The following is a 24,080-nucleotide window of genomic DNA, read 5'->3' as shown; positions in this document are numbered from 1 at the left end:
CCGCACCTGAACCGCTGAAGAAATATTACATTCCTAAATTTAGAGTCACAACCTGAGAGACACCAAGCATCAGAGACCCCATTTCAGCATCCAAAGCGAACAGCCGTAAAAAATCTAGCAGCAACAGACAACATCTAACAACAGAAGAGGACAGCATCATTCAGGAGCAGCAACCCAGCGGGACACTGAGTCTGCTTCACCTCTTGGGCAAAGCGTCAAGGAACGGATTTTCTGCTGCAGGGTCTGGGAAGAAATGAGTCTTGTTGTTGTGGATCACTCTCAGCTTGAATAGGTAAAGCATTGCATATCGAAGGCCTCTCTCCCGCAATTGACGTTTCACAGCTGGAAATTATATTCATGTCCATGCTTGCAGATGTTTCAAAGTATAGCATCCCTGTCACGATAGTTGAGAAGGCACGCAATGACTGGTCACAGGCTCGGGCAATGACTGGTCACAGGCTCGGGCCATGACTAGGGGTTACCACAGTCACGCAATGCACGCGCTCAATCATAAACTGTGGGGAGAGAGGCAGGTCTACCAGGACTTCCTTAATGAATTCTTCCATGAGGGTTTCCATGTTCCTCTCTGAAATCAACTCTGGAATCCCGACAATTTCATTTCTGCTGAGTCATCCTCCAGAGATCCAATGCACTGCTCCACCTCCACCACCGAGATCCTGCCACTCTCCTTTACAATCCGCTTTTGCATGCGACCCATCTTGAACACTAAATTGTCTAGCTTTGTTCACAGAGTCAAGAACCTGCTTTCATTTGGTCCAAATTGGTGTCAATAACAGCGCAATTTAGGTTATCCTGGTGCTTCAAGGTCCAGAGCGCGGTCCTAGCGTTACCTCTTGATTGGCAGGTCATTTTGCAAGAAGGACAACTTTGCCTGCTTCATGTTGTCTTTTGTCACCTTTGTTGCATCCTGGGACTAATACAACAGACTGGTTGGTATTTACACTAGGGTAGATGTATTCACTTCACCTAGTCCAAACTTCCTGTCTCACCACCTGGATTGACGCACCCCCATGTGGCCGAAACTCACCAAGTAAACTCAGTGAAGCCCCCTTCACTTAAAACACACTGCCTCCACGTCCATAGTTGCAACAAGTTCTCAATTTTAGCCAGGGGTGGACCACCATACAATACCCTTACTGCAAAGTTCACAGCAAACTGTTATCTGCTACGTGTAGTTGCCCAAAGGACTGCCAGTGGTGATGCTCTGCCATCTTGCTCTGCGGAGGCAGTGAGAAGGTGTTACAACTTTGTCTCTAATGGTCCGGGGGCATGACGCTGTCCCATTGTGCCGCCTGCTGCCGGACAGACTAAAAGAAAAAAGCAGTGATGTAGACAGAGGACGGGGCCTGCCAGGGCTCGCCAAGCATTCTCTTTATGGATTCCTCATGCCGGGCACCCCGAGCCAGCATATCTCTGCACATTGCTCCCCCCTACAACCTGCTTGTCAGGGCCTCCGCCCTTCCCGGGAGTGGAGGAGTACCTTGGGCACCCCTTGAAGACTATTTCTATCTGAGGAAGGAGCTTTGGAACGTAAATTGAGGACCCTGAGGCTGGGAGGTGGTGAGAAAGCAAAAAAACCCAGGTAAAAAGCTTTGTGTTGGAAGCTCTGGGAATTTGTCAGCTACAACTTTGCCACAGCTTCTATCCTGAGTGTGCCTAGTTTTCAGGAAACATGGGCTAATGAGCCAGAGGCAGGGGCCTTCTGGAATAGAGCACACGAATCAGCCGACTAGAGTTCATTGGCCAAGGAGACAAGAAAGAAGGGTGGAGGACACTAAAAACTCCCAGGACTGCGAGTGACTGTCAATTCATCAGCTACACCGGGTGGAGACCCGGTCTAAGATTTGCAAATTAATCCTGTAACCCGTCCATAGCTGTAGTGTAGGCCCTGTTCAGTGGTAACTCTGGTTTGCCTGAGTGGGTTCTGGGCATGGCCACACACCTTGGATAGAGGCCCTTCTTGGTAGCATTGGTCCCGAGGCAGAGCCACATGGCCCTCCATCCACCCGTAGTGGTTGGTGTCCATTACGGGTGATTTAAGAGGGGGTAAACTAGCCCCCACTGCAGGTGGCTTGGAGGGACCAGGCAATTGCTGAAGATCATGCCTTGGGCAAGCTGGGCAGTTGGACTTTGGCAGTGGCGACTGGGGATGGGCTGCGGTGGCCTAGACCATGGCCAAAGGCAAAGCCCAAGTCAAAGTGCCAAGTTGGCACTGTTTTATTATAGTGTATATCATGAAAAATGCCTCAACATTCAATGAAACCATTTAAATAAAAGGATTGGTCATGATCCATGCATATTCCATGAACAGAATTCAGAGGATCTACAGAGATGACCATGCATGTACATGGATACATTTTTATCTATGAGACCATGGACAACCGCTCATCATAGGGCATTATGTCATATGCATAAGATGACAATAGGTGACTAATGGTGCAAATCCCTGGGCATATGTTGTCAATACCTGACAAATGCGTATACAGTGCATATTTATTTATGTTTGTATTTATAGCAGCGCACCAGACCCTCAGCAATCAGGGCAATAGTTACAGTAAGCGCATAGGCACATTATGAGAGTTCAAGATCACTCTTAGGGTTACAACGTGTGGGTGGATCTTAGAAACATGCTCTAGCAAAGTGACACCTCATGGTAAGGTAGGCTACATCAGGTGTGCAAGTAGGCAAAACAGACAGAATTTGTAAGAATGCACACTCTGGAAAAGCCACGCCTCATGGTACGGGGGCTACATCAGGTGTACAGGTAAGCATTACAAACACAATTGGTATGGGTGCACGCTCTGAAAAAAACCATGCCTCATGGTACGGAGGGCTACATCAGGTGAACAGGTTAGATTCAGAGACAAAATTGGTAAGGGCACACGCTTTGGAAAAGCCACGTCTCATGGAATAGGGGACTACTTCAGGTGTGGTAGGATTGTACAGTAGTATTCATGGTATGCGTGTGAAGTTGGACAGCATACAATTGGGCACAGAAAATGTATTTGACAAAATAGAAGTGCACAGTATGGCAAAGCCCAAAGCCACGCCTCATGTTACGGGCGGCTACTTCAGCTGTACAGATATGCATAATAGGTGGGTTACAAACATAAAACAGTACAAGTGAAGCTCGAGGCTGATGGGTCATAATAAGTGGGTTACAAATGCAGCGATATATATGAGCCAATGCTATTGCCTTTGTCAACCCTTCACTTTTGTTGACTTTGACTGCATAGATTGAACCCCCACTGCATTTGGAATTTATTACATAACTCATTTACAGAAAAGCTTATTACATGTTACTTTGCTAGGTTTTATCCATGCCTGTCTGTGTCTGTTAACCTGAATGAAAATTGTGATTTGTATCTTTACAGATTTGCCATGTTTCACAATGTTAGGATTCCTCGAGAAAACATATTGAACCGAACTGGTGATATCACAAGTTTGGGTGTCTACACTTCTTCATTTAAGGTATTGAAATGTATTCTTACATATTTCTTTGTTATGTTATGTTTTGTTATTAACTTATTTGGTATTTGTTTATCGCCCACTGCCATTGTTATTGCTTCAAAGTGCTGTCGGGTGGAAGGCCCTTTGGAAGAAGACCGTACGTAGTCTGTGCAAACATGGAAATAAAAGAGAATTACATTGCATGCAAATTGTAATTCAAATTAGGTGACTATTCCATTACTGAGTGAGATGACTAGTTTAAAACGAAAGTTGAGTTTATTGTGATCCTGTGGAGTCATCACTGGTCCCCAGCCTAAAGTCTCCTGCCATGTATCCAGGTGGAGGCAGCCGGTACCTGATCCTGACCCTAGAGGTGGTTTTCAGAGTTAGGATCACATGGGAGGAGATGTCTGTCGGGGAGATAGGGTGGCTCCATCAATATTCCTAACTCTCAGGTGAAAAAGACCTTAAGGTTCGAGTCTCTTGAGGCGAGGAAGATGAAGAAGGAATTAGTGAGGAATAAAGAGAACATCAAGCTGAATGTGCGGTCTAACTACCATAACAGAGATCAGATGCACTGGACTTTTAAATTGGGTAGATAATTTGCATTCAAGAGAGGATAATTAAGCTGCAGAGCGGGCAGCGGCACTGGTGGCAGAAGCAAACGTGAGCAGGTGAACTGTGCAGGACAAAGCAGCCGCTTGGAGGCATACCTACCGGGAATGACGGGAGACCCGGAAAAGGTGATGCTGTTGCTTCGGCGGGACCGCTGGAGGGTCAGCAGCCACCCAAAAGGCTGTTGACAATGCGGTATAGCGAGGGCCCTGCAATTTCACCGGCCCACGAATGCAGAGCCGACACTGGAGCCAAGTGAGGGTCAGCAAAGCCAGAGACGCTTTCCAGAAGCTGCAGCTTCACGGCAGCAGTATTCATGGCCCCGAGACACCAGAAAACACTGGTGAGTCGGCCATTGAGTATTGGGGACCACTGTGCATGCGGACAGGCATTTGGTCAAACAAATAAGTAATTTGAATACCGACCAAGTAAATTTAAAATACATAATTTATGCAAGTCCTCATGTGAGAGCAAGCAATATGGGGACAGCTGGAGTGAATGTTCAATTCACATCCTCAGCAAATGTACGTTAAGGAAGAAGTTGAAAGGCAAACCTTGTACAAGTCTCCTTATATGAGTAGTCAATTTAGGAAAATTGAAACAAACATTGCTGCAAGCAAAAGCATACTAATGAAGAAAGCCAATCCCCATATATGAGATATCAATATAACCTAAAGCTAAAGGACTTTAAACAGTGAAGAGGTACAACTGTGTTATAAGGATATACTAATACACTAATTTCTTTTTTTTTTAAATGCTTTATTGTAACATTTAGTTAATACAAACTTTTATTACAAACAACCAATCCCGTAAAAAACAAGAGAAAGACAAGGAAAGTTAAAGGAAAGACAAAGACAAAAAAGAAACATCAAACAGACATTAACCTTTGTGGACATCCTCTAATTCTACAAGGTTGCACATAGTTACTACTTATTCACTACAGAAGTATTGTATCCTCTATCTTATGATGGGTATTTAACTCTAAAATACTACATCGCGGAACACCCCACGTCTCTCTCTTGTTTTTTAACTCAAGTATTTGTGCAAGTAGTTCACAACTTCAAATAATCCGGTAAAACCTTGTCCAGGAAATCAATAACCGCACAAGTTCGATTGACATTGTTGCTTGAAAGCATTGTGAACCACCAATCTTCTATATTGTTGTAAACAGGAGCGTAGTTCCCTAACAAAAGAGATCTGACACTTACTAATTTGGCACATTTCGTTATCAGATGTTTTAACAATTCTTCGCAGTCAAACAGAATCTACAAATATTATCAATTGTGTCGATATCATGTTTGATCCAAAGTACATCTTTTGTTTGGTATGCATTTATCCGTAGCCTCAAAAACTTGTTGCGGTGGTACCTTGAGGGAAATTTCTTAAGATATTTTGGTAACAGATCTAAGCTGTTAGCCGCTAGACCTAAGTACAGAGAGGTCTTTAACGCGGCGTGGTTTTCGTTGTTCTGTTTCTAGCTCCACTGCCGCAGTGTTTTTTTTGGCTAATTGTGGGAAGGACATCACGGTGTCCCACTTTATTTCGGCCTCGGCTACAATTAACTTTATTTTGTTGGCCCAGCACCTGAAGATACCATTGTGGGGATGCTGCGAGGTCGAAGCCAAGATTCGATAGGCAGGAGCAGGATCATTTAAGTATATTTTCCTTAACATAGAGATGGATCTCCATAGCACAGTTACATAGAGGGAATCAAGACCTAGTTCATGCCTAATAGTTTTTATTGAGATGTAAGATGGTAGGCTGAGAACACGTCTCCAGAACTTCCCTTCTAAATTGCCCAACATTGATGGTTCAGGTTCCACCATGCTTCGGCACCAGAACTAATCGCAGGGACGACTTTCTGCTTATAAAATGTCAGAGCAGGAATTACTGTGAATTTGCCATATTCAGCATGTATTCGTGCTCCATGCAGTGCAAAACCAGACATGTGATGTTTTAGGTCCAGGGACCAGGCGCACTCTCTTATTGAGTTATTAAAAAGTACTTCTAGGTAGCGAATGGCTGAGACTTTTTCAATTTTTTCATCTCCAACTGTCCACTTAAATGTTTTTTCCTTCTTTGTCTCAGCTTTAACAATGGTGAAGATCTATGTCTTCTTCTCATTTATTATCAGTTCATTTTCGTCACAGTAAGCTTGAAATCTGACAAGAAGCCTCTGTAGACCAATTTGAGTGAGATATGTGAGCACAATGTCATCAGCATAGATTGCCCAGCTAAGCTGCTGCCCGTATCACTTTCGGCGGGAAACACTTGACTTCTCCGAGTGCGGTCGGAATGTCAGAAATGAATAATTTAAACAATAATGCAGCCAGAGGGCAGCCTTGTTTGACTCCCTTGGTAGTAGGAATTTCATTCGATAGCGCTCCCTGTGCGTTGGTTCACAAACGCATCGTGGTGTTAGTATGTAAGGCCATCAATGGTTGGAATAACGACGATGGACAAGACCACTTGGTCAGCTTTTCCCACAGTTTGACAAGATTTATTGTGTCGAAGGATTGGCGCATGTCAATAAATGCAAAAAAACGCTTGGACTTTTTTTTCAGTGTCTCTAGTTTTAACAGATTTAATATTAGTAGGTTTACATCAGTCCCCACACCTTTGGTAAAACCTGTTTGTCGGCAGTCCATCAAGCCTGCTTGATTTGCCCACGTTGACAATTTACATTGCAAACACATTGCGAAGATTTTACCGATGATATCAAGAAGGGCAATCGGGCGATAGTTAGCATGATCGGTATTCCATTTGACTGCTTCACATCTTGATTTAGAGATCCGTTGTTTAGGATTTTCCAAATTTCTCTCGATTTGTGATAAGTAATCAGATTCAAAATTCTTTTGCCTCTTTCTTGATCCTTTATTAAAGAAAATGATTTCAACCAGTTTCTGTATCTCATTTTTCTTTTTTTCATTTCTGGTTTAGCGTTGCTCCCCAGTAGCTTTGATAATTTCCTAAAATCCTTCCTCAGCATCTTTTTTTCTTGATGTACAGAGGAACTGAATACATGATTCCGTGTTTGAGATTATCTTTTTCCTAATTGGACTTCTACGTAATAATTTTGAGAGCATAGGTGCATATCATTTATTTTACTTCTTAGGGACAAGTTTCCAAACTGTATATTTTGTTTTAGCTGGTTTAATTTAGATGTATTTATTCTCAATCTATTCCCACCACAGTTGACTTCTACAGGTGTCTCAAATTTAGCGTCTGGAATGATTCTATGGAGAGTCCAAGACAATTCAAGTCGATCATGGTCACTATTTAAGGATTTACATATTTTAAGGTCCTTGATTTCGGGCCACAAGTTGTTAGAAATCCATATGTAATCCAAGGTTTTGTGCGTTGTCGCACAGTGCCAAGAGGACTTAGGTGGTTTGTCACTTTTTGACGTTCTATTCAGCATTTCACAGTTGCAAGCTTCCATTGCCAGACGCCAGAGATGTCTTCTCCCAGCATTGGTCGGCTGACGTATTTGTGGTCCAGATGTAATTCGGTTTGTCATCAAACCATGAACAGTTTAAATCACCACCTATTAGTATCTGCAACCCACAACATGTGAGTAAGCAGTCTTGTATTACTGAAGTTAATGCAGTTAAGTAACTGGTGATTGCGATTTTAGGGTTCCAATAAATGTTTATCAATAACAACTTTTTTAATTGTGTATTTTTTGCCACCTTTAATTCCATCAAGATTCCTTGAACAAACAGGTTAGGCTTATATACGTTGCTTATTGACTATCCAAACGAGTTGTTCACCACTGTGTTTTTGCTTTGTCACCCCGAGGTGGACGGGTATGCCCAGACGTGGGTCACGTGCCTGCTGGGCCTAGAGACCCAACAAGGCCGAAACATGTTTGGGGATGCTTGTGGTCTCGTGCAGGAGAGGTGTGACCTAGCAGTTCGGGCTGGACTGCCCCATTTGGGGTGGGACCAAGCCTGATTTGCATATGGTCTTTCCCCTTCTGTAATGGCTTGGCAGGCGAAGAACAATGGTCTGGAGGGTTGCCCCGAGCAATGCCAGTGGTTAAGATTCAGTTTAAACCTTCCAGCCATCACCTCTTTGTTTTTGCTTTGCCACCCCGAGTGGGACGGGTATGCCCAGACGTGGGTCCCGTGCCTGCTGGGCCTAGTGACCCAAGCTACTCCTCACTGATGAGGCCCAACAAGGCCGAAACATGTTTGGGGATGCTTGTGGTCTCGTGCAGGAGGGATGTGACATAGCAGTTCGGGCTGGACTGCCCCCTTTGGGGTGGGACCAAGCCTGATTTGCATATGGTCTTTCCCCTTCTGTAATGGCTTGGCAGGCGAAGAACGATGGTCTGGAGGGTTGCCCCGAGCAATGCCAGTGGTTAAGATTCAGTCTAAACCTTCCAGCCATCACCTCTTTGCTTTTACCATTGTTAATAGACCAGAAAATGGACGGCCACGCCTATTTTTTCCAGCAGGATTTAGCAAGATTGTGTATCCATCTCTAACTGGGGGCTCACGTAGCCACAACTCCTGTAGGCATAAGACGAAGTTGTTTTCCAGGGAGAATGGAAGATCTTGCAAGAGGTGTATAAAGCCTTGTGTGTTCCAGGAAATCAACTCACATTGGACTTTTCTTTGTTGCAGGTCTATTTAATTCCGGCATGACCTGTCCATTTTGATGACAACTTGAGGCTGAGATTCACCTTCTCGTACCGTTGGGTGTATTTTGAACACGTCCTTTAGTATGTCTCTTCTTTTTTCATTAGTAGTTCTTACGTCTTCTTCAGAGGACATACTCTCTGACCGATGTTTTTTTTCTTCTTTAGCAACGGAAAAGTCAAATCCATAGGAAAGAAGTTCGTCTTTGGCTAATAGTAGCGTTTGTTATACTTCCTGCGAACTGATATGTAACAAAACCTGGTCAGAGCAAGCTTCAGATAAATTCTGATATCTTCCGAGGTATTTTTGCGCAATGAAAGGATGATATGTAGTAAGGGCATCACGTTGCTTCTGTTAAGATTTATTTCATTTCCGTCAGGGAATATATTTTCAATCCTCACCTTCCCGGTCACACATTTACGAACTATTTCATTTTCAAAGAGAACATGTGGTTGTTGTTCTTTTTGTTTTGACCTTTGTGCTAACATCATTCTTGGATTTGAATTTGTTAGTAAGGTTTTCTTTTGGCGCAATTAGTTGATTTTCAGGGCTTTTGGGCTTTGTATTAGGGCACTTGGTTAAATGTTTTGGGCCGGTAGTCGGTTGTGCATCGGATTCCAACTTAGGTTTAACCATGTTTTTAGTGGCCCTGATGTCACTTGCCTTATGTTTTGATAATGCAAAAACTGGGATAGGCGGAATTGGTGGAACTGCCAAAGAACCCTCATTATCCTCTGTCAGTGACTCCTCATTTGAGTCAATCGAATAAATGGGCCACTCGCATTGGTCTGATGACCCATTGGCAGAGTCATTTGAGTTTGCTTCTGAATCCAACTGTAATCGTTTTTTTGGATTCAACACCTGTCTTGCGTTATGCATCTCAGTCACGTTAGAAGGTGTATCCTTTTTTTCTTTCAATAATGAATGTTTTTGGGTCTTTGAGGACATGTCACGCTGCAGTAATCCTGACTTTTGTTGAGTTGATAGGTTACGTATAAATTGTTTGGTTTTTGCCGGGTTTTGCTTGATACAGTGTTTATTGGTTGCCACTTTCTGTTTGGCGTTTTCTTGAGGTTTTGTGTTTAAGTCCAGTGTCTTTGCTCTTCCAGAAATAATGCCAAAGTTACTCAGCTGTGTTTCTTTTACTTCAGAAAGTGGCTGATTCACTGATAGTTCATTAGGAGTCACAAGATCAATTACAGCTCTAGCAGGTTGCAAGGCTGCCATTTCTCGAGTTATTTGATTCGTCTTTGTTCTGTCTGCTGTTGAGATGGCTAATGTATCTGACTTAAACAACGGCGTAGCTGGTTTTGCCAATGCAGCTTTGGTTTGGTTATTGCTGTTAATTGCCAAAACTTCTTGGGGGATCCCATTACTTCCCAATGTGGTGAAGGCCCCAGTTTGTTGACTCAAGAGCAGATTATTAAGTTGGGGCACTGCCTGGAGTCGACTTTTGTCTAGATGACGAAACCATTTCATACACTCGATTGCACATAATTGCTTCCATGAGATCAGCAGAGTTGGTATGCTCTTTCTTTGCAAGATCTCCTAATCTGTTTGGCCATTGTAATGTTACATTTGCTTCCATTTCACTCTTTTGTTGTAACAGGAAGTAGCTGTGAGCCAGATTTGACAGTTTTGTATCTAGCTGAGACAGCATTGCTCCCTGATCATTTAATGAGTCACTCAGCGATTCATATAGTTTTACAAATGGTATCAATGCGAGGGATGTTGCAGCCAGCACATTGTTGTGTATTTGAATTGAGGTGGCCACCGATATGTTGGCCTTCATAGAGCTTTCCATGTCCAGCTCTTTATTTGACTGATTAGTATTTACTGGGTGTTCATTAATTTCGGCCGTCGCATTTGTGTTGTTTTGAGACGCTTCCTGGACCACATTTACAGAGCCGTTTTGCTGAGCTGACAAATTTGTCGTACCATCTCTAGCTGGTAAAATGTCTTTCACCTGCACGCTTTTTGTTTGTGGCGTGCTAGGTCGTTCACAATGTTTGGAAGAGGCCCAGGGCGCTGGAGTTCAAACCGAGGGTCGAATTTAAAGCTCCTCCAGTCCGGAAAACTTAGGAAAAAAAAACCTGCAGATAGTGCTTTTAAACAAAAAAAATAGCACTTACCGAGATGCAGCTGCAGCTTTTCTGCCTGTAGTGTCCGGTCTGCGTCCTCCGAGTCCCGGCACCAGTGAAGGAAAAGCCACCCAGTGGTAGCTTTTGTTTAATACAGCTCGCTGGCTTTTCCTTCATTAGTGCCGCAAAAGCAAAAGCAAGCACAGGCGGGTATCCAAAATGGATGCCCCCATGTGCTTGCTTTTGTAAATTTTGAGCTTCAATTGCTCAAAATATTACATAGGGACTTAAAAAAAAAAAGTGCCAATCTATTTTTTTATTATTGCCCATCTTTTTTTGCAATAAAAATTTTTTGCCCAACCATTCCTTTAAGGGGAAGTGTTAACTATTATCTGATCGGTTTGAAAGTTCACGTGCCAAAAATTCTTATGGGTTGTGAACGTATGGAAAGAGATCTGGTCCAAAATCCCATGATCGTCAAAGAGGCTTTGAAAAGGACGGATTGGATAACTTCGATCTCATCTATGCGTAGGTTGTCTCTGTTCCAGTCATTGTCGTGCCTAGATAAGCCTAAGGCTTGGTGGCCCATGTACCTAAGGCGATTTCCGGTTCCCCATCAGAGATCGGATTTCCTGAGGTTTCGCCACAAGTGGTCTCGGGAGGATAGCTCAGTAGGCAACGTGCTCGCCTTGGAAGCAAGACGATAGGGAGCACCACAGGTTCGATCCCTGGGTCCGCACTTAGAATCCTCTGGGTATTAAGCACGTTATAAATAACCTATCATATCATATCATAACCTCCTGCCGACGAGGGAAATTGTACATTTTGGGCATAAGGAAGAGTACAAGGATAACGTATGCCCATTATGTGGAGGAGCAGGTTCCCAGACTTTGATACATATATTAATAGACTGTGATGGCACATGGGACCTAAGAGTCACAAAACTGTCTAGATTTGTAAATAAAGAATGGTGGTTAGCAACACCTTTCTTCCAGGAGAGAATGGTGTCAGAGCAGGAAACATTGTTGACAATGGAAATTGTGAAAGTACGGAGAGTTGAATTTTATTACTGTATGTTGATTCTTGTGAAAAGTCTTAACTTTTTTGACAAAGCACAATAACATTTTTAAAAAGGAGTGCAACGTCCAGACACAGTTTACAAAAGCCAAGCAAGCCATCACATTGACCCAAGAAAGAAGTGTAGGGGCACTGAATACACTAGACACTGTAAGTAATGGTATGCCTGCCAGAATGGTGAGCTCTAATGTTAGAGACTGAAGGATTGAGGACTACAGTTCTATCGATATGTCTGACTACCTCAATGAATCATAATCCTTAATTTTCGCTTTGTTGAAATAACCATTGAAACGTAGATCTTGATACTGTCACTTGTTGATCCAATAAACAAAACAACAAACAGAAACAAACACCTAATATTCTAAGACAAACAACTCAATGGACATAAAACATTTGTATTGTAATTTCTGTGATGTTATTACAAATAAATGGGACACCAATGTACAATGAAATGTACAAGGAATTTACAAGGTACAAGGAAATATATATTGACATGTCGGTGGAAATAATGAACAGAAGGAAAATATGTGACCAAACAGAGAAGCATTTATCAAATCTGACAAACATGGACACGAAACAATAGCTTGGACCTTTCCTGCTACTCAAATGTGAAAACAATGCATGTTAGACACCCCAATACATCATGAATCCCTTCACCACATACACATCACAAGGAAACACATGCAAGGCTGAGCTTCACCACCTATGAAACAATCCCTGCCCACCCATACTAGCATAGGACCGATGTAGCACAGCTGCTAGCACTGAGCAGCTAATAGCATCTTGAGGAGCAATCCGTATCATGAGCTGGATGGATATGATGCCGCAGTTTTCCAAGCAGTCTAGTGGACTTCGTTTTGGCCAGAAAGAGGGCACACGGGTGAAGTTCCACAAGCACACTCCACTGGCACATTACACTGTCCGTAAATTCATAAGGAGGTTTCAGCGAAAAAACGACCTTGCTCAAAACAACCCCACACATGACAGGAGAACATCACACCCAAAAAGAGAACCCCACATGCCATGTCGGCTTTTACCGTGTAACAGGCTCACTGTAACTAATGATGAGAGACTCCTTGCCATAATACATCCCTCCATAAGCAAAGCAGTATGGGAAGTTGAGATGAACAAGCTAAACAATAATTTGCTACTTTTCCTCACTCTCATGGGAACATCAGTGCTGCCAAGGATGCTTCTTTGAAATGATCCAGTTCCTAGAGGCGCAGCCAGGATTGTGTAACAAGTGGGGCGTAGAGCTAATGGAAGCCCTCAGAGGGAAGAGGGCTTGTTCTGCCCCTGCCCGAACGTGCAGGATCAACCGAGCGTAGCAGTGGAGCACTAACTAATCAAGGCAGATTCGAATGGGATCCCTCCATAGAAATATTTTTAAATTATGAGTTAAAATGGTGCGTTTTACAGTACACTTTCTGTGATAAATTAGGTAACTATCGACACAGTTTACGGTCGGTTGTGTAGCGTAAGACAAGAAAAAGGCCCATTAGATGCAAAGTCACCAACAATAAACAGGAGGTTGTCCAATGAAGTTTCATAATGCCTTTGGCCACTACATGCCAGTACTCTGCAAGTGTAAAAAACATGTGCATACCTATCGTATCCCCCATGTCCATACTGGTGCACCTACATATGCCAGTATTCCCACATAAGAACATACTCATGTTTGCTTTGCCCATAATGCAAGTAATGATGCTATAAAAAACATGTTCATGATGGCTTTGCCAACATATGCCAGTAGTCCCACGTAAGAACATACTAAATGTTGGTGGTGGCTTTGCTTTGCTCAAAAACACCAGTAAACATGGCCATCCATGTCAAACAATTTCCATGCTCCAATGCTCATCCCTAGGCCCCCCTACACATACGCACACACACAGATATACACACACAATTTCACCCACCAGTCACTCACCCATACAGCTTCTCTGTCAAACAAATGAGCACCCAGAACATTCACACTTCCTTCACACACGCGCTTGCACCCATGTTCACCATTCACACAGCGTTCATTTATTTGTGTGCACTTACAGACACACCCTTGCTTTCATACATACACACATATGCACACGCACCAATGCACACATATAGTTATGCATACAAACCTCCATTACACCATACAAGCATACACAAACAAAAATGTTTTTTTCCCTTACATGCTGTTTCCCACCATACTCGCAGCCACCACCTCAGCTGCACCATAGTTTAACGATCTTCCAGATGAAGTCACTTCTCCCCAGAGGCCAGCCTCTTTCCATGAGGCTAGGGAGGCGAGTCCGGTAACCGAAAGTCCCCCTGGTATGGTACTACGTGGGAGGATCTCAGGTGGATGGACTTCCCTCCTGGGGACAAGGATGGACATCTGGGACACAGCTCCGTTATCTCCCTCCGTTAAAACAATACCCAACCCTTTATTTCCTATGGTAAAGTATGAGACAATGTGTCAGACGGTCTCACTATGATAGGTACTGGGACGAAGAAGAACCCAAGAATGCTACCCTCAGGCATGAAGAGTGTTCGACCAGTTGTTGTCATTCAAACTGACGTTATGCTGGGGCAGTCCCAGCTACTTAAGCTAAACAGAAAAAACTGACAAGGAGAGCAACCTCCGGAAGGAGATGTCGGCGAGCTAGGAGGTGGCCAAAAAGCCTGCGAGTTGGAAACAGGGCGTTCGAAGGCTGTGGCAAAGAAGCAGTGTGAAGTGTCGAGAGCAAACTGAGGGACACCAGGAAAGCGTCTCGTCGGTTTGCTGGGAGTCGGCATTCTTGAAGATGAGAGCCATTGCGGTGGTGGCGTGACCTGTGTTGATTGGACTTTGAGGTCCAAGTACTATGCTGAGAGCACCAACACTAGCGTACTGCGGGGCTGCGGAGGCATTGCATGGGCAGTACAAGTAACTAAGGTGGTTGCATGAACTGTAACAGGTGGACCGTTTCATCTGAAATTGCGCTCAGACAGCCAGCAGTAAAAGCCTGCAAAGTCAAGCAGGACGAAGAATAGCAAAAGAAGAAAGCGAGAGAATGAACCTGCAGCCCCTGGTGAAACCAGCACAGAGTTCCCTGAGACAAGGTAACGCCAACGGTAGTAAGTCGGGGAGTGGGGCGGGAAACTTGAGAATGCAAAACAAAAAGACAAGAAAGAAGTAGACCAGTTCCATAAGACTGTGGTATTGAAGAGTGAAGAAGTACACAGGGAGCCTCTTCTTCGTCCCAGTGTGGGCAAGTTGAAAGACATTGTTCAAGTAAAGATAACACTAAATCCGTGGAAGGAAGTTAAAGAATTATTGAAGAATCTAAAATTGAAGTAACTCAAGAGAACATTGAAGAGTCAAGGAGAGCTCGGGGCGTCTATCCATCATCCTGGTGGAGCAAGTTGAAAGACTGTGTTCAGGCTAAGAAAACCATGCTAAAAGCTGGTTATGAACTAGGAGAAGGGAGCCATTGTAATAGTCCAATAATATTTGCAGAACTTTGTAAGATACAAACTGTGAGAGACTTTTACCCCGAAGAAGGGAGTCATTCTCCTGTTCTAGAATAAAATAACTCTTTTGTTAGCTTAGTTATTTGTGTTTAAGTGACAGGGGCAGGGGTTTTGACTAGGATGGTACCTTTGCTTTGGACATCACAGGCTTCCCGACAGACCCGGGCTTTCATTTTGTAGTGGTAGGGAAACCACATCCACCTTTAGGGATAGATTGGATTGCATTTATTTTTGAAAAAAGGTTTGTAGCAACAAACATACCTCCACTTGGTCAGACTCTTCATTCCAGGTCACCACAGTAGGCATCCGGCTAACACGCTCATGGCAGACAAGAACCAGGAAGCAGGGAGGGCTTACTGGTCCCTGGTATGCATGGGACGCAAGAGCCGGAGAGCGACTCCTGCCACACAGTCTGAAGAGTGAAATCTGTAAATGCACACAAAGTATACCAATAGAAGAGATGGCTCCATATGTCATACAACATCCACATGACAAGAGAGAAAACAAAAGTCACCTGCTACTACTTGCAAACTAGAAGCAACATATTGAGAGCCATTGTGTTACGCTCACCTGGTATTCACGGGGACGCCACCCAGCCAGTTGGTCGTTGGTGCCCTTCCCAATGATTCCCTGGTGTGGTATCGGTGTAGATGGGATTCCGCGTGGAAATGAAGACTATATTAGGACTGGGCGACCAAGGTAAGTTTTCCCCCACCTCCCTTGTGTTTCCAGCCCCTCCAGGTTCTCTTCTCACCTGGTTGTCGGAATCGGTGGGCCTTCCGTCCTGCTCTCTGGGCAGGGGCGCGTTGTCTTTTATGGGCGCGGGCGGTCCAGTTACTTCACTGACTGCTGCCCTTGTAGTGTCTTTCAGGTACGTCTTATTGCGATTGATGGCGTCGTAATTCTTGCATGCCTTTTCTCTGTTCTAAATGTCTCTTTTTTTATCTCCCTAGGAGCGCGGAGTGGCCGCTTTGAGAACTGGAGATGATGGCGCGCTATAGCGCTATGATGCGGTAAGGAGGCGCTTTGCGTAGCGCAGCGATGTCTTGTCCTCACTGACCTGTGCTTTTCTCTTTTCGTAGGTCGCGGCGAGTTCCCAGCACAGATGGAGTTCCAGAGCTATGCCGGCCGAAAAGCAACCAACCAGGTAAGTCTTTAAGTGCTTTGTGGTTGTAATGTCTCCACTACCTCCTTTAATGATGTCTTTCTCCTTTTCTCAGGTCCTTCGATCAGGGCGGTGAACTCCACAAACAGAGCTGCCCAGGAGCTGCGAGCAGTGAAGGATGATGAATGCAGGTAAGATTCTGCTGCTAACGATGTTCTTGGTTTTTCTGCAGGGCCGGAATTCACCAGGCTTGTGAGAAAGCTGGACACGGTGAGCGTCACATTGCTAGAAGCAAAGTAACGCGAAGCGTGTTGTCTTGTTCGGGTGTGGTTTAAATAGCCACTGTAAAGTAGTCCCTAGGCCACCACACCCAAAACACTAGACTGCATAGCTTGGTTCTAGGAACCAAGCTATGTGGATGCCTCCATGTTGGCTGAAAGCCTAAATAAAGTAGTTCCTCAAGCAGATGTCTTTCCTTACTGAAGAGCCTGGTGCCAAAGGCGCCATGACTGGCTCCAAGAGGGGCTGAGAAGTGGATGCCAGGCTTTATTAGTGATCCGAGCCCTGATTCCACCTGGCCAATGGGTTTGCCAGTGGGGATCAGGGCTGAGGGTCGTGACACATTGGTATAGTAAACTAATGCCCAATCCATCTGCACCAAGGAAAATGCCGAAGCAAAGTCAGTCTGTGGAAGGTTAACGACCTATGACCAGTCTGCATCATGCTACACATCATGGCCACAGATGTCCATCTACCCACACTCAACCAAAGTAGCCTGCCAATGCTAGAATGCCACTGAAGCACCTGTGCAATGTCATTCACAGACAACCCTCAAACTGTGTCATCCAGGATTCTGTGGGACAGTGAGATCAATGTTAGCCTGGGGGATGAGATGGCCACATTCTTTGCTCATCCACTGTGCACTGTTTAGCAAAGCCTCCCCTCTTTAGCTATTTCTCCTGATGTTACCACAGGGAATAGTGAGAGCTTGGGCTGGTGTTGATAGGGCTCCATCACTTGTGTATGTACCACTCAATGTCCTCCACCATGAAAGCACCACCTACTCAACACATTGGCATCTATTTTGGAGACATCAACTACTTAACAACTGTGTCTACCCTCATTTGTGTGCTCTGTCTTACCTGGTTCTATGAAGTGTAATAAACCTACAGCATCAAGTCGTGTACCTAATGTGATAGATGTCGACTGACCTTCAGAGCTGAATGTTGTAGGTATAATTAATTGTGTCACCATCGATATCTACCCCGAACCTGTTGTAGTTAATATCTTTAATCCGTTGCATGCTACACCTAATGCTATAGATATGATGCGCTCCCTGTTATTAATCAGGGGGTGGGGAGCTCAGGGGGGCATGAATGATGCGGAACTGTATATTGTTCCTCTAATTCACATTTGCACCAGGTGGTGTCTATTGTGCACACAATATGCTCTTCAAAATTAGATTTTGCCTCTGTGCAGACAAGACCAATGGGTTGGTTGCCATTCACTGTCTTGTCTGGGCAATTTTGCCTGTGCCTTCTTGATGGGCTCTTTGTTGTCCTGCCCTTTCCGGCACTGCTGCAAGCTCATCCACTGTGACCTGTCACTCGAACTCCCTCAACCTGTCTCCCAACTAATTTTATCATGAGGTTCCTCAGCTCGCCTATCAGTCTCATGCCCCTGAGACTATGCAAATGTGGCCTGGGTTCTCCTGAAACCATATGGCACTGCATTACATCTGCTACATTGTCTAAATCTGTAGCTCCCTCATCTGGCCAACAACTCTCCCCAGACTGTCAAAGGGGCGGGTGACATATTCAACAATGTTTTCAAAATCACCATAGCACACCTCTTGCCCATTTCTTCGCCTGTTAATCCTCACTAGTGGTCCAGATGGCTTGTTAACCAACCTCCGTAATATAGCATAATTTCTCTGTTCATTTTAGCACCCTCCAAATCGTAGTCAATGCCTTCAACTAGTGGTTGTACCTCCAACCGTTACTCATGAAAGGTGAGGGTAGGAGGAAACTAGTACTATTTTGCTGACAATTTAAAGGCTGATAGCTCAAAGAAAATATATATTCTAGGATTACCGTGAAATGATCAGAAAGAAATTAATTACTGAGAAATTACCGTATTTTTGGGGATTTTTTTATTTTTATTTTTTAATAATACTGGGGGGTGGTGGGGGGTTGGTCATGAAGATAAACACGTCCTTCTAAGCTTGACTACCTCTCTCCCTGGAAGGTACTCTGAACACTGTGACATCATAAAAATGTTAAACTGTGTAAACCCAAAGCTACCCCTTGTTCTGCCCAACTGACCACGTCTCTCTTGACCACCTTATAAACACTCCCCATACCCACCAGTGCATCTTTATGCAATGTTTCCTTCTCTAGTGGGTTCATCCCACCCACTAAAATGAGCTATAATCATGCCATTACTGAAGAAAGATGGATGCTGACTCCACCTCCTTGTATTACCCCATTATGACCCTCCCATTTTAGGCCAACATTATTGAAAGAGTGGTCTCTAAACAATTACAGGACTATAGTGAAATCAAAGCTTTATTCCATGTTAAGCAGTCCATTCGGTTCTCACAGACGAGCACTGAAACAATGCTGGTTGATACCAGCGAAGAGCTCCTGCTATCTCCAATATTGGATTCTATGTTCTTTCATGGTCAGTCATTTTTTTTTTTTTACGACTGCCTTTTAAACGAGTCCAAAATGACGAATAAGTGAAGGCACTCTGAGATCGGGCACAAAAAGGCAAATGCTTTTGTTACAAAGAGATTTGCCCTCACAGAAGGGTTGAAACGAACAGATCTACTGTAAAAAAAAATGACTATCTAATAGGCTGTATAGTTGAATCATGTTTGGACTCAAAAGGAGGATGTTACTAGAACCTTGTTGGGGTACCAGTCTGCCCAATGTCCCCTGCCTGTTGCTGAAACACTGGTAACCTAAACTCCTGCAAGAGATCTGTGGCACCCATCCTGGCTGCAAATAGCCGCAGCAGGATTACCTTTCCTCTAATACATTCGACAGGCCACAGCAATCTGGAATCAAATGGAACAGCCTTGGGCTCTGTTTCCTCCAAACCAACTGGAAGCTGATTTTGACATTCTACCCACTCAAGCAACTTTGAGCCTTTTCTAACCACAGACTCTACCATTGCACACCTCCACACAAAGAGGCATCCCCTCATGTACATACATGGACTCCCACATTGATAAGCATGTGTTTTACATATTTAGACCTATGGAGCAACACACCCTCGACATGCACACACATGTGCCCCCACATGAATATTTGTACATGGGGTGCACATTGCTGCATGCGTTAATACATAGACAAACGTTGTGTGTGTGTGTGTGTGTGTGTGTGTGCATTTTCACCCGTGTGTCTGTGTCTTAAAATACGTCTGTTTTCTTTGAGTCCTCATTCCAGAGCAAACATCAGAACTGTAAATCTGTGTATACCAAACAATGCTTTAGTTAACTTTAACTGCATGTAATAGGCTTAATCTAAAAAAATGACCTATTCAATGACATGCTGGACAATTCTTTGTTATTTCCCCCCTACCCTACTCATGCTGTGCAAACCTATGATTTGAATGCTTGTTTATCTGTCTGTCAAGTATATAATTTGATGAACAATATTTCTGTACAGAAATACCAATAAAGTGTAATGATTTTTTTCTGTGAAACATTCCCGTAGGCCTAGTTGATTCTTTGTATTTTGTTTGTCAGGAGACTTTGTGAAACTCTAATCTTGGCTTGCCTACTTGACTCTACGTTGTGTCTGGCCAAGTCGTTTTACCTCGTAATTTCCCTTATGTTACAAATAGCAAACTCTAGTACACCAGCAAACAAATGGCAAATGCTCAAATTTTCGGTTGAATCACTGACACAACCTATTTTACAAAACCTGTCCATCCCATTGTATAACTGTTTGGAAAGTTCCCTTTATTTTTTTCAGCCTGTAAATCCATTTATAAGAGATGACCTCACATATTTGACAAGCTAAATGGGACATTATTTTTGAAGTGTAATCCCACCTGTCGTGCGTCCAGCACTATAGTTCTTCGGTCATTACTTAAGGGACATTGTAGTGATAAGGTAGGGTAGAAATCATGTTTTACGTGGCGGAGTGGTGCTCGGAACACAAGTAGCATCGTGGCCTCCTCCTGCCAGGTGCATTTACACGGGTATGATTTTGATGCTGGTTTAAAGACATTGGATTCCTAGAGAATCCACAAACGATTAGCTCCAGTTTATTACTGACGGATCCCGTAGGAATCCTTGTTAAATGCGCATGTCATTTTCTAATCCCTTCAGTGAAGGGTGTTAAAGTGACACAAATACCTGTGTCTGCTTGGATTTACGTTCTACAAACTAACATTTCACAGAGGGGGTCTTTTTGTAAGACATGTAAATTGTATGCAGGGCAGAACCAACATTCACTTGCATGCTTTTGGGCCCCATGCATACATTTTTCTACTTTTGCAAGGTGGAGTGCAAAAGTAAAGAGTAAAACAAGGCACATCATGTGCTCTCCTGTTTTTCAAACAGGTAACTGCCACTGCAGAGTGTGCTTTGCTGGTTGCGTTTACTATTGAATTCCCTTAGAATCTGCCTGCTCATTAGCTGGTGCCGATTCAAGGCTGACTTCATAAGAATCCTTTAGTTTTACGCCTGCATGAAAATCTCGTGCAGGACTAAAATGAAGCGTTTACACAAGGAAAGAAACGCACGTCAGATGTGTTCCCTTGACTCTGTGCCCCTTCTCTGCATTTGGGAATAGGAGCTGGAGAGCGACTGTAAATAAACGCATGTTAACGTGTTATCCAAGAAAATACTTATAATTTATAATTGTGCTGAATGATGAGTTGGGAGAACCCGTGGGAAATACTATTGTAACGCGACCTGCGTGTAGCAAGTACTTTTGCTGAATGTATAATCTTCCTGTAATCATTGCTGTCTGTTTTCTCCTTAGGATCTCAGACAGCGTTTGGGAGCTTCTTTGGGAGCATTGTCCACCGGTAGGGTTTCCATCACAGCAATGGCTACTACCAACTTGAAGCTTGCAGTTTCCATAGCACTACGTTTTTCTGCAACTCGATGTCAGTTTGGACCAACAAACGATTGTGAAATTCCAGTAATCGAATACCAATTGCAGGTAAAATATATGTTTGTGAGTGCAATTTAATCTATGATACTGCAGTAGTTAGTGTCGTGTGTGTATGTATGTATATATATATATATATATATATAGATATTATAGGGCGGCTTTTAACTCGCTGGATGGATTTGGCCCAGTAGTTTTTAAAAGATTCAACAGAGAAGGGGGTGCCCCCCGCTCCCAAAAAAGTGTATCTCCCATGGTGCATTGCAGCAGAGAGACTTTTCAGAAATGAAAAGTAGCCTTTTATTTTCATTTTTTTAGCTCAATGCAACCGATGCTGTGCCAATACCTGGGTAATCCTAAAACAAAAAGTGTACAAAAAGCTATTTGAGGAGGAAAATGGATGCACTTGCATCAGGCTATACGTGGGGAGCGACAAAGAACCCCTGTGAAGGTGGGAAGTGGGCGTGGTCTGGGGAGTCAGTTACAGTTTGAACATATTCTGCTTATCGGGGTAATCTCACAAGACATGCTCGTAAAAGCAACTGCCCCACACAAACGAAGAATGATAGGGGTGCCAGGGAGGGGAAAAAGCAAGTTGTAGGTGTGGGGGAACAAGGAAAGAGGAGTAAGGCATGTGGTGAGTGCCTGCAAGGATGGGGAAGTGATTTGGATTTTCAAGAATTGTTTTGCTTATCCGATGAATACCGGGTGGTTACCCCAGCAATTTGTGCTCCTTTTATTAATTATTAGAGAAATCAGCACTACCGCGGGAAGCGGGTTGAAACAATTTGTTTTACGCCTGCAGACATCACAACCACTATGCGGGGGGAAATGGGTCTTTGGAAAGAAAGTATTGGTGGAACATATAAAATGCCCTGGCTAATGGGCTCCAAAGAAACCTATCAGAACAACATGTACAGTGGCCATGTCCAAAGGTAATGGCTAAAGGGCACCAAAGAAACCTATTAGTGGAACACGTAAAGTGGCCACGTCCGACGGCTGGGGCCACTAGCCACCTAGTGGGCCCCATAGAAATCTGTTGGTGCAACAGGTACAATGGTCACAGCTGAATGCCATGGCGAGTGTGCCCCAAAGAAACTATAGTATAACAAAACCTCTGATCAACTTTAACAGGCAAAATACATAGCTAAAATACCTTTGAAATTCAGTGAAAAAAAACTTGGATAAGAGATAGTTAAGGTAATCAGATTTGTTATAGCGATATATACAAATAGTTTGTTTGGAACATTGTCACATGAAACATGTTTGCAGAGTCTGTATGTATTTTTCAAAGTGTATGGACTCTCTAGAATTTAATTAACAGGAATGTGTTCTTTCTCTAAGCTTTCTGGTAAGTACATGAGGAATTATTGCCGTTCCTCTTGTGTGTTTATGGTGAATTTAACAAAATTGGTCCATTATCGGTCTTATCCCTCATACAGTGTAGATTGTGTCAGGATTGTTTATTGTATTTCTTTGCAGGAAAAGGAGTTGCAAACATAGCTGTTCTTTGTCATGTAAGTACATATTGTTCATAAGTGGTGACAATTGAAAGAAAAGATTGATTGCAACATTTGCATAGCAATTGACTCCGGTGAGTTTCTGAAATTTGAAGGGACTGTTTTTTTTTAATGGTTTTAAAGAGACGTCTGATTGATGTGGTTTAATTTAGCAATAGTTATCTTTTTGTAGGCTTTCTTTTTCCAGGTACAGGGTATAGTACCAAGTGTGATGTTACATTGTACCATAGTAGTCTGCTATTTTTGAGAATTAAAGGGATGTCTGCTTTTGCTATGCTTGCCTTGCACTTCAGACAGAAACAATTGACCTGTAAGTATACGAACAAACGATAGTGCTACATAACTCATCATTTCCTTAAATACTTTATTGCCTATGTCTAAAAGTGTATGGTCTATGGTTAGTCCTGTGAATTGTTGCAGCGTATGCAAGAGAAAGGCAATTGTTCTCTTCGTACATAAAAATATTTGAAAATTAGAAAATGTGTTGATGTGCAACGAAATTCTTTTTAAATTCTCCTATTTTGTCAAATATTTCTACAAATGCATCTGTGACTTGTGAATTGTTACAGAGAAAGACAATTGTTCTCTTCTTGCATGCATATATTTTAAAATTAGAAAACGTGTTGTTGTGCAGGGAATCTTTTTTTATTTTCCCTTAGTTTGTCAAATTTGACAGTGTTAAACTGCCTGTTATTTCTATTTAGATATGGCTGTTAACCAACAACTAACAATAGCCATTGCTCTTTTGGCTATACCTTGATCTACATCAAAGTTGTAACTTGGAATTAGTCTGCAGTTGACACAGAGAGGGTATCAGGTAAAAACATCCCTCTATATATGGTCGCCGTATATAATGTTGCTGGGAAAAGGTTGTATATAGGCACAAGGGCAGGCGGGGTTTACAGGGGCGTCCCCCGCAACCCACGACCAATAAAAATGGT

General features: G+C 43.3%; 1 protein-coding gene across 1 annotated transcript in view; it reads left to right on the top strand.

Annotated features, from left to right (window-relative positions):
- ACOX3 (acyl-CoA oxidase 3, pristanoyl) overlaps positions 1-24,080 on the top strand; it is a 1,085,216-nt gene that overhangs the window by 410,828 nt on the left and 650,308 nt on the right. Inside the window, exons 8-9 of the mRNA XM_069632027.1 lie at positions 3,396-3,492; positions 21,488-21,670. Coding sequence (XP_069488128.1) covers positions 3,396-3,492; positions 21,488-21,670 — 280 coding nt within the window. The remainder of the gene's footprint in view (positions 1-3,395; positions 3,493-21,487; positions 21,671-24,080) is intronic.

This window comes from Ambystoma mexicanum, chromosome 6q, assembly GCF_040938575.1.
Source record: "Ambystoma mexicanum isolate Mex_15411 chromosome 6q, UKY_AmexF1_1, whole genome shotgun sequence".
Classification (NCBI taxonomy): Eukaryota; Metazoa; Chordata; class Amphibia; order Caudata; family Ambystomatidae; genus Ambystoma; species Ambystoma mexicanum.
Note: the sequence above shows the minus strand (reverse complement) of the source record. Positions and strands in the feature narration are given on the sequence as shown.